Source organism: Rissa tridactyla, chromosome Z (assembly GCF_028500815.1).
Source record: "Rissa tridactyla isolate bRisTri1 chromosome Z, bRisTri1.patW.cur.20221130, whole genome shotgun sequence".
Taxonomy (NCBI): domain Eukaryota; kingdom Metazoa; phylum Chordata; class Aves; order Charadriiformes; family Laridae; genus Rissa; species Rissa tridactyla.
This window is the reverse complement of record NC_071497.1, coordinates 67,413,166-67,427,427: the sequence shown is the minus strand read 5'-3', so window position 1 is coordinate 67,427,427 and position 14,262 is coordinate 67,413,166. Positions and strand designations below refer to the sequence as shown.

The 14,262-nt window shown below is 40.1% G+C and overlaps 1 protein-coding gene across 1 annotated transcript in view; it reads right to left on the bottom strand.

Annotated features, from left to right (window-relative positions):
• The window catches only part of ANKRD55 (ankyrin repeat domain 55), a 47,835-nt gene that overhangs the window by 18,517 nt on the left and 15,056 nt on the right, over positions 1-14,262 (bottom strand). The window contains 1 exon segment of the mRNA XM_054186929.1: positions 11,601-11,729. Within this exon segment, the coding sequence (XP_054042904.1) occupies positions 11,601-11,729 (129 nt within the window).

Genomic DNA, 14,262 nt, shown 5'->3' with positions numbered 1-14,262 from the left:
AGCATAAATTACTCAACAGCTTTCTCAGAAATAACTTGGGGTCTTTGCTGTTTTGCTAAGCCAGAGCCCAGAAAGATACGAGCCTATATTTTCTCATAGAAATTTAAGGTTGGAAAGGACCTCAAAAGACCAACCCACTTCTGTAAGCCTGTCCAAGTACACCTAGAAAAGCCATGTCAAAATATTTGCTTAAGTGGTTCTCGAAAAGTTTCTTAGCTAGTTTGCTTCAGTGCGTTAGTGTCTTAATAGAAAGTTGACATCCTTCTCTAACCTGCAAATGAAACTGAACTTCTTATATCCTAACTTGGTAGGAACAGAGAAAAAGAATTAATGATTTTTTATATAACAACATAGAAACACAAGGCTGGAAAGGTCTTTCTAGATCATCAAATTCAATCCCTGCAATCACTTGTTACATATTCCTTTTCATAAACTTACTGTGTCCATTAAAAGCAATTAGGTTTTTTTGTCCCTACTGCTCCCAAAGGAAGGCAGTTCAAGAACTTGTTTGCTTTAATGATTAGTATCTCTGATTTCTATTCATACTCATTGCTGATTTATGTCCCTTTGTTTCTGTGACAGCATTATTATTTAGATTAAATACTTCTTTAACTGGCATTTGTTCTTCAGATGTATTTATAGACAATCATCGTATCCCTTCTGTGCTGTTCTCTTGCTGCTGTAATCAATCGAAGTCTTTTCAGTTTTCCTTGTAAAATACACTTTCTATTTCTCTCATCAACCCACTAACCCTTCTCCTTTTGTGTTTCAGTTATGTATCCTTGGAGAGGGGTGATTAAAATTGTACCACGTCATACACTGACATTTTTACCAGGTCTTTGCACAGTGACACTAGCTCTTTCCTATTTGTGTTAGAAATACCTCTTTTGGTATGTCACAGAACAGCATTTGCCTTATTCACAGCTGTGTCCCATTAGAAGCTCCTAGTAATTTTGGAATAACCCTTTAGAACTCGGTACTTCTCTTCCATAGTCGTTTCCAAACACAGAGTTTCTAGTTTCTCGGAGGAGGTTCTGTTATTAGTACCCAAGTGCATGGCTTAAATAATTTTTGTCCCATTAATGTCACTGTAGACTTAAAGGAAATCCAGCTTCCCCCATATGATATCCCCTTTCTTCTCTGTTAATGTCTTCCAGTTTTTTATTGGCAGATTTCATCAGAAAGTTCTCGTATTTTGTGCCAAGTTATCATGAAAATATTAAGCAAGATTGATTTCAAGCCTTATCCCTGAAAGTAATTTCCTTCCAACCTCTATTCAACATTTACTCTTCACTTCTTGATTTTAAGATAAAACTTCTTTTTCTTCTCCGTAGTTTTGCTTTTTCTTTTTTAAGATGTCTACATATTCTAAATATACCCTTTAAAGATCATAGAATCATAAAATTGTTAGAGTTATAAGGGACCTAGAAGACCATCTAGTTCCACCCCCCCTGCTATGGATAGTCATCCATTGTATCTCAAGCCTCTTCTACACATTTTTCTTCTCTGCTCTTGCAATAAAGATTCCTGCTACATTTTGCACCATTGACATGATACATTCCAGGTCTCTGGAACCTGATGTTCGCAAAGCTTCTCAGTCCAACTGAGAATTCCCTTAATTTACCAAAATGTGTCCCTCTGAAATCAGGAATTTTGTTTTATATGTGCTTTGTTTACTCACCTGTTGAATTTAGGGCGCACTCTATGGTCATGCCATCCAAGCTTATTTTCTATGACCAGGCATTTTGTAACATCCTCATCAACCATGTTAAAATTGTTATTAATTTATAGTTGTCTGAATATCTAATGAAAAAAAAAAGTGTTGATCTTCATATTCAGGAATACCGAGGTCCTATGAATAATTGTTGTTTTTATTCTTCAGTCCCTATGCCAAATGTCAATGTCCTCCATACCAGCATAATTCTGTTACATTTTTTTGGTTACTAGCACCAGAGAAATCTCTAGTCACATTCAGGGCTAACTGAACCTGGAAGTCTATTATATACGTCTAGCACTACCACAATAAACATTAACATCTATCTATTAACATCCTTCTCCATGTCAGTTTTGATTCAAAAACAAATTAACATGCAGTATCTTACTATTTCTGTATTCATGTTCTAGTGACACCACTTTCCTTTAATTTTATATTGTCTTGCTAAGTCCAAATTTCACATCCTGCACCTACAGTTTCAGTCCCTCAGCATTCTTACACAACTCTTAGCATTTGCAAAAGAAATGTCCCAGTGTTCTTACTGGCATTTTATACATTTACAGACTGTTCTGTCTCCCACCAATCTTCCGTTTTCTAGACTAAACAAAACATTTCAACCTCTCTTCATGGGTCAAGTTTTTCAACCCATGTATCATACTTGGTGCTTACTTTTGACCTCTTTCCAGTTTGTCTACAGCTTTCTTCAACCATGGCATGACAATCTACATAATTATGCAGCTGAGGCTTTTCTCCTGACATCGAAAATGACACTGCTGCTTCCTGTAGCCCACATGTATCACACTTCTGTTAATATGTCCCAGAATGATGTTTGTTTGTTTTGTATCAACACCATAATTTAAAATCCTACTCACTTTGTAATCCACTACTCTAGTAGTCTACTACTCTTCATTTTGTGCAGACAGCCTTAATTTTTTGGAGTTCTGTACACAGTGGTACTGTATTAATTTCAGTTCATTCCTACAATTTATCAAAATATCGTCCTCCCCCATGAAGTGCTTGGTGTCCCTCTAATTTTGTTCTACCTGTGGGCTCTATACACATTCTGTATTTCGTCACCTCATTGTGGAACAACCAAAAACACTCTTTTGATAAATCCCTGGCTGGACCGTCTGTGAGATGTTCACCTCCAAATATTATTTGAACTGTCCTGAATGCAGCTGATAGAGAATATATGATATAGAAGTCCCTGGGTTGATTTTGATTGCATTACTCCTTATTCTTCCCCACTGGGACATCCTGTCTTTGGGCTGAATTCTGGGTCCATTATAGCAGGTTGTGCTTATACAAATTGTGCTGTTAATGTCATTCACTGTGATTAAAATTGCATGTACTGCTCAAATCAGAAAGGGATAAAGAATTGGACTTTTTATGATCATTCTATTCACTGCCTACTTAACCAGCTTTCTGTGCCATGTGATAAACTTTATCTTGTTGGCACTCTTCCAGTATTTCTGTGTTTTACTATCTGGTACTAAACTGATTTATTGACATTCAAACATACTATATCTAATAGCTTCTTATCTGAGGAAGCAATAATTGCTTTGAAGATAGCTATGAAATTTTTGTCCTGTTTTAACAATTCAATCAAATTGTTAATTACGTTTTCTACATAATCAAAGTATATTTCCTAATATTTTGTACCTTCTGCTGAAAGAGGTCTCTGGCCAACTGCTTTGTGGTTTTCCAGCTCTCTCTTCTTAGGAATGCCTTCTTATCTTTACATTCATCTTGGCTTTTGTAAGTTGCACACAAAATTCTCTCAAAATGCTTACACTGCTTAGATTGATAGCTTTGAGCTGAGGTCACCAAAAATGTAGTCTTCCTGTGGTAAATTTACCATGAACCACAGTACTATTGTTAGACCAGGATGTTCAGTGGTAAATTTACCATAGGAAAATTACATGTTTTTGTAACCTTACTGCATGTATCCCTACATTTCATCTTCTCTTTTTGTATTCAAATTCTTTTCAGAAGCACTTTCAGAGATTATTAGTTATTTTTGCTCTGTGTTTCTATATAATTCTGCAGGGCTCCCCCCCACCCAGTTTTCTTTACATTTTTGTCCCATCTCACACCTTTATCTGCTTCCACCCATTATTCATCCTCCTCAGTGAACTTTTATTTCTTAGATCACTCATCTAAATTAAAATTACTTCATGAAGAATAAATGTCCTAAAGCCTTGATCCAGGAGCCCTTACAAGACAAACTCTCACTGTCATTTATATAACATTTTTGCTGAGATTTGTGTCATCTCCAGACAGTGGCAAACAACAAATTCACTAACAGAGTCATTAGCTCTCACTTTCACTTGATTACAACTCCATTTTCTTTAGGTTGGTTAATGAAAAGCCTGACTTCTGATAGTTGCACCTCTCAGTGCTTTCAAAATAAGAAAATAATCCTTCAGGAAGTATCCACCGAATCAAGCACCATGAGGAGAATCCTGCAAGTTTGGGACACTTTCTGGTTTTGACACTTTTTTCACCTGTGTCTACTCAGTTTATCTTCATTGTTACTACAGCCATTGATCTTACATTTCAGCCCTTTGTATGTCCAACTGATATCTAGAACAATAATTTTACTTGGGAAGTTTATTGTTGCTTACCTAATGCTCTACCGTAAGATCGCATGTTATTCTGCCAGATGTTCAGTCGTACATGGTACAAAGTTTTCCTTGTGCACTGCACTGTATAGAGGGTTAATTTTTTTCCCTTGTCAGAAAACGCTAGTCAACTAGATATTTCGATGCCAAAGAGAAGAATCATGTGGAGGCAGTCTGCTAAGCTGGCTTGTGGCTACCAGTAATGTAGAGGTGGGAGGGGGAGAGGGACAAGCTATCGACCTTTAACTGTTTTCAGGAAACCCTGACAAAGTATTTTTCTTCCACGTGAATGCCTCTGGAGGTTATGTGGTTAGGTTGTATTAGTTCTCCTATATTTTCTGTCTCTTTGCATTAGCATACACTTTAAAGTCTTCCTGTATGTGTAGCCAGCTTTGCTGGATCGAAATTCCCTACTACCAGCTCTTGATGTTGCTTCTTATAATTGGCATTGCACTTCAGGGCTGTCTGTGTTTCCTTTTTTTCTACATTCCCTCCTCTTTCAATTTCACACCTGTGAATCCAAAGCTTTGACTTTCTCTTTGATGTCGTTCTGCTCTGACACTGAATGGTTTGACATTTTAATCGTTATTTCACTCCTTCTGCAGCAACAAGCAAATACTATTCCCATTGCACTACTCTGGGAGGTTACTTACTGATATAAAGAAGCACCATAAATTACTATATTTTAAATAAAATTTGCATCAGTACTTCTGGCTTCCTCCTGGAAACCATCTTTGTGCATCATTGGGTGCTGTTTTGAGTTTTATTTTACAGAATGCTGGCTGGTCTCCTAACCCTTTTATCTTTCCTCTTATCCTTCGCAAACGGATGCAGATAGCATATTTTAATATGAAATTGACTGTAACACCAACGGGGCCATGTAACAAACAAGCAAACAAACAAACAAAAAGTAAAGGTCTTTTTCTCCTTTACTGAAATAAAGAAACATGAGCTATTTAAAGTATTTGTTGAGCAACCCATAGCGAAATTTGAACAAGTAACTTGTCTGTGGACTTTTTTCCTTTATAACTCCAGTTGAAGTTATTACATTGGTAAATACATCTGTCCTTTTAAAGTCACATTTTTCTCTTTTTTTGGTTATGAAATTCTGTATTTACTGAAAGCAAAAGCCATTTCACAGACTCTTCCCACATGGCTTTGTTGGTTGGGGCTTGAAAAGTCTTGATCTGTGACCCAAGGCTTTGACGGCAGAAGCCGTGTGCTCAGTTATACTGCCAAAACCGAACTGTTCCTCCAGTACAATTTTTTCCCTTGTGGGATTTTCATTTCACTGAAATGCAGTTTTCCTCATGTTCATGTTCATGTACAGAGTACCATGGCAATGTATTATGTCATTACCTTTACTGTAACATTAGTTCAGAGTTTCATCCTAAAATCAGAACAAGACAAATACGGTGTTGCATTCACAGTGAGGACGTCTTTGGTTAGAATCAGATATTAAGGCTGTATCAGAACAACACATCCCCATCTTGTTGTAGATGCAGTGTCTGCCGTTTTAAACATGGAGAATGCCAAACTCAAGAGCAGAGACATAATGCCTGTCCTTCTAATCTGCAGCAAACATACTGCAGTGAGAAACGTCCATAAGGCTGGCCACTTGGGTTGCTGAAGAGTTTTGCACGCGTGGGAGCTTTCTTCCATTGTTAAGGACTTTCAGTGTCCCTCCTCTGTACCCCAGACTAGGAAAAGCTGAGGAATGGAAGCATGTTCACTACCTGTGCTGCTGCTGTGCCCTGGCCGCCAGATGGCTGCGTTGGCAGTGTAGAACCAGTGCAAAAATTCAGAGCACCCCGTGGTTTCTCTACCCTCAGGGGACAGAGGCAACTGGGCCCTGTGCTGAGGAAAGGAACAATCTGTAATACCATCTTCAGCTTTCCTCCTGCCAGGGAAACTTTGCCAGAAGTTGCCTGGATGCAGACCAGGCACTTCACAGGGTGTGTTTCTGATGGCAAACCAATGTAAATTAACAGCAACTCAACTGACGCCGCTGTAGTTACATTGGTGAGACTCAGCCAGTTCAGGGGGAAGCTCATTTGTCTCCTCCTAACCCCAGTGCTTCAGCCTCAGACACCCACTGAGACAGTGTCTCTTGCAGACACAGGGCGACCCAGCTTGGCTTGACTTTGTGGTACTCTTGGAAAGAGAACGTGTTGTTGTACAGGATACTTTGTACTGTGGTCCTCAGAGCACTGCTGCCTCTGATACAACTAGGGGACACGGTATTTTTAAAATATTTATCCTCTCAGCAGCCTTAGCGGGTGTTGGAAAAGGCTACCAAATGACAAAGGCAGTCATGGAGGCATACCTCTGTGGCTGTCATAAGTCGCTGCCTCTCCTACCCTCTCTTTGCTCAAACAGAAGAACTGCATGAAATATTGGCCAAGTCTCTCTGAGAATTTATTTTCATTTGGAGCCTTCTATAATAAGTGTGTATGATTTACTGTGTAAATGACTATGGCTATGACTAAAATTACTTGGCAACTTTCCCCTGCTCGTACATTGTTGTGAGGAATGATTTCTCTGGATGAGCTCTATACATGCTTTGAAAAAGAGGTCATCTTTTATTCCATAGTAGAATAAGGATTTAGTCCTTACCACTATCAGAGAAATGGAAACATTTGTCTTCCAGTGTCTTTTTGTCAGGCATAGGAGATCAGAACATTTATAGATATGCAAAAAGTGTGGTGCATGTACATTACGTTCTGGCATCCGCTTGTGGAGTTACACATAGACTCTGTGCTGGGAAGAGGTCTGGCAATTACCCTGTACTTACCTACAGCTTTTGCCTGAGACAAATTCCTGTGAAGTTCAGTGGGAGTTCATTTCCTTGGAAATTTGATTGGCGTGATTAATTACATTGTCAACGACATGTTCATACTTGAACGACTTGCTGTATATCAGTCAATTATTTCAGGTAAAGGTAGTTTTTCTTGTGATCTGGTTGTACTGATGGGTTTGTGTATCAATACTGCTATACCATGTACAAGTCAGAAAAGCAGCTTTGGCTTATGAGCTGACAGAAACAAAAGTGGAGAAACAGGTTACAGCTGTATAAAAAACTAAGTAGCACTAGGGAACATCCCTGAGCACCAGAACTCTGTTGTCTGTACTGTAAAATTTTTTAAATCCTCCCTGACATGTTTTTGGCTTGGGTCAGAAACACTTTCCCCAACAGTTCCTGGTCATAGTTCAGGAGCTAACATGGGCCACAGACCATCAGTGGTCTGCATATGACCATCCTGTTTTAGACAACAAGAGAGTTTAGCAGTGCGGACATAGGCTCTCCTGTGATAGCTGGCCTCGGTGACAGAGCCAAGACTCAAGCACATTTAATTTGCTATTGCAGATATTGTCACAAATGTTTAGGGCACTTTTTGGAAAAAGGTTCCAATGACATTGGAGCAAGTTTATTCCTTACTCAGAACTATTTGCAAACTCTCTTCCTCCTCGTTTTGCAACTTGACAGCTCACTCTGTAGAGCCCTGCTGCTATGCAACACCTTCGTGAGCAACAGCTGTACCTTTGCTGGAATGACAATATTTACACAAGAAAGGGATTTCTTAAGGGTATGCTTAAAAAATGCAAATTGGATCTGTTCTTCATTTGTTTGCTAACAGTCAAAATTGCCTTTAAAGCTTAGTGACATAAAAAAAAAATCACTACTCTCCCTTTCTTGCTATCTCTAGAAAACTGCGTGAAACAAAAAGAAAAGAAGTACAGTTTTGCAGTGAAAGAAATCTGTCTGAAACCACCCAGATTGTGAATTATGCCTAGCAAATGCACCTTTTCTGGCCTAATCCAACAAGAAACACGTCTGCCATGGAGAAACATGCACTAAGTTTTAAGAAGTCTTCAGAAATCCCTGTGAATCCTTCCACCGTAGGCAGCCCTCAGGAAAATCCCAGGATGCTGGGCGGAGAGGAGAAGCACAGTGATCTCTTGGGAGAGAACCTGTCCCTGAGCTGCCCTCCCTGGCCCCGTCCTCTTCCACCCCTGGCTGGGTGGCCAGCTGCGTCTCCAAGGTGCCCTGCAGCAGCGGGGAGATTCGTTCCTAGAGATCCTGAAGTCTAAGTGTGCTCTCCCCTTCCAAGTAATTACAGAGAGGAGGCTGTGCTTGCTCGGTCAAACACGAAGGAGTAATTGCCTATGCTTTGCTTTTACAATGTGTCTAAGCTATGCTCTCAGGAAACGGGGGAATGAAATAATTGCGTTGTTGCTGTGGAGCAAATACGCGGGCTCGTAATTTTTTAAAACTTTGCACTCCTAATCAACCTATAAAAAAATCATAAGCGCAGCTCCACATGGCAGAGTTTTATTTTTAATGGCTTCTTATTAGTTGCCTTCTTTTTATCCCTAGAGGTTTTCATTTCTTCACTTCAGAAAAAGAATCTTTGATTGATTGTTTGTTTATTCTTTAAATGAAAGCTGATATTTTTACATAATCGTGACTTTGGGAGCCAAAGTTTTAAGAAAGAGGCAAGGAAACTTCTGGTAAAAATCATGACAACTGGCAAGGCAACGTAGAAAGACTCCAGATCTTCCCAGACTATTTCCAAGGTACTACGAATGCTATTATGATACAGTATTATGTAGTGTGATAGTGTATACTGTATAGTATATACTATATTTTACTAGGTTTCAAATGACACCATTATCTAGAACTGTTAAAATGGCTTTACACTTCGTTCAAGTCTCAGTTACCAGTTTGTTTTTGTTACAAAGGTGTGTTTTCTTTTCACCCCAGCAATTATTGCTGTCTGCAATGAAAGGAGAAAAATACCTCCTGAGATGCTTCTCACATGGCCCGGTCTGCACCAGCTCTTAAAAATGTTGCATGTTTAAAAAATGTGACATGAGATATTCTTACTTCAGACCAGAATGATCTGTGTTTTTGACACCGATGTAACACATTTGCAGTGAAGGCGTGAACTCGAGCGGCAGGAGGTTTGAGATTTTCAATAGAGCAGCCCTTGGTGGGGGCAAGGTCTGTCGGGTTACACAGCTGGCACTCTGCAGCCACCACTTGTCTGATGGGGGACCAAGCGCCAAACATGTGGTCTTTAAAACAGCCAGCGTGGAACAATTATTTCATATAAAACATGCGTGAGAATTTGGTTTCAAATGGCGGGCAATGCTTTTTATGTGGTCCCACGCTGTGTTTCAGCCCAGTGTGCACAAGCTGCCTCTTTCCTGCAACTTCTGAAACAAGTTTCTGTGCAGTTCCCTTGCTGCATTTTTTAAAAATTAAATTAAACACTGGGCCCTATTCAGTCAAAAACAACCCTTGCAGCTGGTACTGCCTGAGCTCTGTGAGTCTCTTGTGCTCTGAAGATATTAATACAATTCTTAAAGGAAAAATAATCCCCTTTACAGCAGCCACAGAGGAGGCTATTAGACATGATGATAATCCCACCCAGCAGAGCTGTTGTTCTGCTCTCTGTCATAGCAGAGAAAGTCATGCCTGTCCACAGTATCTATTTCTCCTGTGCTTAATAGGGCAGCAGAGAGCACTGGCTGAAGTATTTCTTCTTGGCCAAGCTTGAGTAAGAGAAATATTAACAGATCTATTCCGTGCTCTGGTATTTCAGCTACCCCTTCTGGACCTAGAATATGGAGAAGTATGTGGATGGAAGAAGCAATTTATAAGGCTTCATAGCAGGAATCTCTCAAGAGGAAAAAAAGGGATGTTTTCCTGTACATGTTCCCTGTGATTTCTGGGAGCAGCTTGAAGGGAGAAAGAAGAGGAATTTGTGATTTGCCTCAACCTGAGAGCAAGTGGGGTTTCTGCAGTTTTAATTCCCCCCTTTCTCAAGAGTTGTTCTGCACGTTTGTGAGAGGAAGGTGGAGGTGGGAGTTAATGGTGGAATTAAATAATAAAATTTATGAAACACAGAAACAGGGAAAGATTAAGGTATGAGGGGAACTCTGAGGGTCCTGATATGAAGGGGGCTCCCCTTTGTTTTTCTGTTTGAGACACAGCTTGTTCCCAGAGCTATGACCCAGACCACTGCCCAGCCTACAGGAACTTGCATGAGTTTCAGAGATTTCCCACTGGAAGCAGCCGGCGTTGGAGTAAGCCTAGGAAAAATGCTCAACGGTCTGCTTTTAGAGCAGATACCTTTAGTCTCCTAAGGCAAAATAGCAAGGAATGTAGCCCAGTTTCAGACTGGTTAGGATTAAAGAAGAACAAAACTAATGTTGAGATAATACCAGTTGCAAAGACCAAAATATACCTCTACTTCAGAAAAACAAAAGTTGAGCCTACTGTACGTGACCCACCTGTGCGAGGCTGTGGTTGAAGGAAACATTATTTGTTCTAGGTGTCCTTACTCATTTGCAAATATAGTATGTGGCAGCTCAGAGCTTTTAAAGTTCTTTGTTGACACATTTTTCAAGAGAAGTGAACTTAGACCAAAAGGCGAGGATGCAAATATTTAGTCATTGTAGGAAAATGTTACTGGATTTTTGTGCGAGTTCTATTTCTGTTTATCTGGCTTGCAGGTGTTTTGAACATTGATACCGGAACTCGCTATGGCAAGTGAGCAAGTAAAAACATATTTATATAATTTCATCTGGGAAGTTTTCTGCAGTAAAGTTTAGGCATAACTTCGTAAATTGCGCTGGATTTTAGACCACTTTCTACCAAATGCATAATACAGAGTTTAATGCCACATTAAACCTGTGCGTTTTTCTTCTCTAATGATGGCCTGAGTAATTTTTAGCAATTTGATGTTTTTCTTGTATAGGAGAGAGGAACATACATCTCAACAGGAAATGTGTTTTTCTTGTCTTCCTTAATCTCCAGAGAAGCAGGGCCTCAACGGTTCAGCTAATTATTCCACAACTATAGCTGTTTAAATGTTTTACCTTGTGTTTATGTTATTTTATTCCCAAAGGACTTTGTCAAGACTATTTAAGCTGCTGATTTCTGCAACCCTGATTTAGTGAAAAAGATAAAGCATGAGTTCAACATGAAGCATACACATAGTCCCAGTGAGATAAGTGATAACTTTTGTTTAGGGCAACAGTGCTGAGCCTGTATGGACCATGCTTTGCTTTCCAAAGAAGACATTGGATCCTTGATCCCTGCCCACTGGCAAAATGCTGGGGCCGTTCGTGGGCATTCCTACCATCCATTTTCCTCATTTCACAGGAAAATCATTGCTTTTGGAGTATTGAGTACTCTGCAATACCCAGCTCGGTTCAAGCAGCTGCCTGGTGGAACGGCAGCGGTGGCTCACCTGTACTGCCCAGTGCAGAGCTGTTTTGAAGTCTTTGTCCACCAGGGTCAGGTCTGCTCCCCTGTGCAGCAGAGTCTGGGTGTGCTGGGGCCTGTTGTGGAAAGCAGCCCAGTGGAGCGAAGTCATTCCCTGAAAGCCACAAACCCGGAGAGCAAATGATCGTCACTCACAGGAGCACCCTTCAAGTCTCTGTAGATAAGCTAGACAGTCCTGAAACCAGTCGGGACCCACAGACTCTTCCCTCTCCCTCTTGATTTGGAATAATTAGGAACAGTTTCTGAATTAGTGGAGTCATAAGGGGGAGCCAAGCAATTAGCTTTTTGGAGTTATCACAGAAAATGCATATAAATGTGAATGCTTCTTTTGTACACGACTGTAGCCTGTTATAAATAATGCGTCGTCAGGACCACAACAGCTGGGGGATGGTTCCTCACTGCTCAATTTGGATGCTGTGAGAAAAGTCTGTTTTAGACTGGTGCTTTGACATGACACAGTGTAATGTTTATTTTAGGTTGTATCTTTCATCCAAAATAAATATTATAAGCTAGTATTCTCGCTGGCACTAATCGGCAAGCTAAGGAACTGGCCCAGTGATGTCAACAAAAAAGTCACAATATAAACATCTCATATTTACTCTTTAGGGAGAAAACAAAGCAAATGGTAAACTATTGACCTGCATTTTTATTCCATCTTAGCTGTGTTCAGTCAGTCTTGGCAGATCAGAGGATTCATGGCCTGTATTTTCACGTTCATCAGCTTTGTTCTACACATCTATATTTTACTCTACATCCCTAATATTTTACTCATTCAATGTGTTTCTTAAAAATGACAAGTGTTGTTCAGGTGTAGCAACATTTTACTTTGGGCAGGTGTCATTTACTGTCTCTTATCATGGCAAATGTGTTTCAAGGGTCTTGCCTAGTTTCCAAAATGATAAAAAGCAAAACATGTAGAGGGGAAAATAAATTAAAGCTTGAAATAGAACCCCATAAAGCCAATCAGCAACAAGTCGGGTAAAGTACAAGGTATAAAACGCTGATGCAGACAGCTTATCAGTGCATTAATAGCGGAAGTTGTTAGCAGTGATTTTCTAACTAAAAGCTTCAATGCCCTAACATTAATTTCTCTCACTCATCAGGTATCTTATAAGGCTTTTCAAGTCCCCAGATGGCTTAAGTACAGGTGATGACAAAATAGAGCAGTTGAACAAGAGCAGTTTTGTTTTTAGTTAGGGTTTGAAAAGCTTAATCATGGTGGTTTTGGTTTTGTAAAACCAAAAATCAGGGTAAAATCCTGCCCTAACTGAAATAAATGGGAGCTCTGCCATTGACGTCAGCAGACCAACGTTTTGACACAAGGGACTTAGTACTGCTGATGGATACTCAGTGTCTGCGAGTGCTGTGAAGTGAGGCTTCAGTGAAATGATTTTCAGCTGGGAATTGAGTCCTCGCCCCTAGTCCTGGAAAGCAGAAAAAAATCCCTGAAAAAGGGGAAGCTACAGTGTACCACGATGGCTTTCTGTCATCCACTCTCAGTCTGTTGATATAGACAAAAAGTCCTTGAAAAATCAACTTTTTCTCGGTAACCTGCAGAGTTAGCTGTAACATAAGAGTGTGAGAACTGTGGGTAGGGATCAAATAACCCTCTGGTGTGTGGACACAGCTCAGAGCCATCAGCAGCAGATGCTTAGGGAGAAAATATAAGAAACAAGGCTTGATGATATACAGTCACCTAACATTTGTTAATCAGGCTAAAGAATTCCTATCACATCCAGACCTCCACAGGGTAATGATGCATTTTCTGAAAAAGTAACTATTTTAATTTTCTTTAAAACTGCTGCCTGATAATTTCTGTAGGTGTCCTCATCATTGTAAATGTAAAAACCAGTTGATAGTAATTCTCTTTTCATCTTGTCCATGCAATTTATGATGCCATGGACTTGTATTATCTCATCCCTCCAACATAGTTGCTGAGCTGAAAGTCCTATTATAGTTAGTTAGTTCTAGTCATTAGCCTGCCCATGAAAGGAAGCCGCCCTATAACCACTACCATCTTTGTAATCCTTTTCTGTTCCTTTTCTTGTATGTCCTTTTTCAGATTACTCTTGCAGCCAACATTCAAGATGCGGGTGTACCAAGGATTCAGAAAGAGCGTAATGCTGCTTCCTGTTTTGCTCTCTATTTCTTTTCTAATAATCTCTACATTCCACGTGTCCTTTCGGAGCACCCAGCTGAGCAAAGAGCGTTGAGCTGGTGGTAGCGGCAGCTCACACATGTGGGCCTGCAGCAGCGGGCAGGGGTCGTCTAGCCCCCACCTCTCTGATTTGTGTGTGGTGATGCCACCCTTGAGCGGCATCTGTGGGTAGACCACTGCTTGTGAGAGGAAGCATGACAGCGGTATCAGAACTCTCAAAGCTGAAGATCCAGCAGAATATAATATTAAAGGTGGGAGAGCCAAACAATTGCACATTTATAAAAAAATGAGGAGCAATAGGGGACAAAAAAGGAGAAAAAACCAAGAAATGGCAGCGGGAAATATAGTGTGACACTTGTTTTGCCTGGATTCGAGGCTTTCTCAGGGAATGTTTCTTCACATTGTTGTCTCACATGCTTCTTAAGTAAACCCACAGAAAGCCACAGTTGTGGAAACTACGAAACCTCCA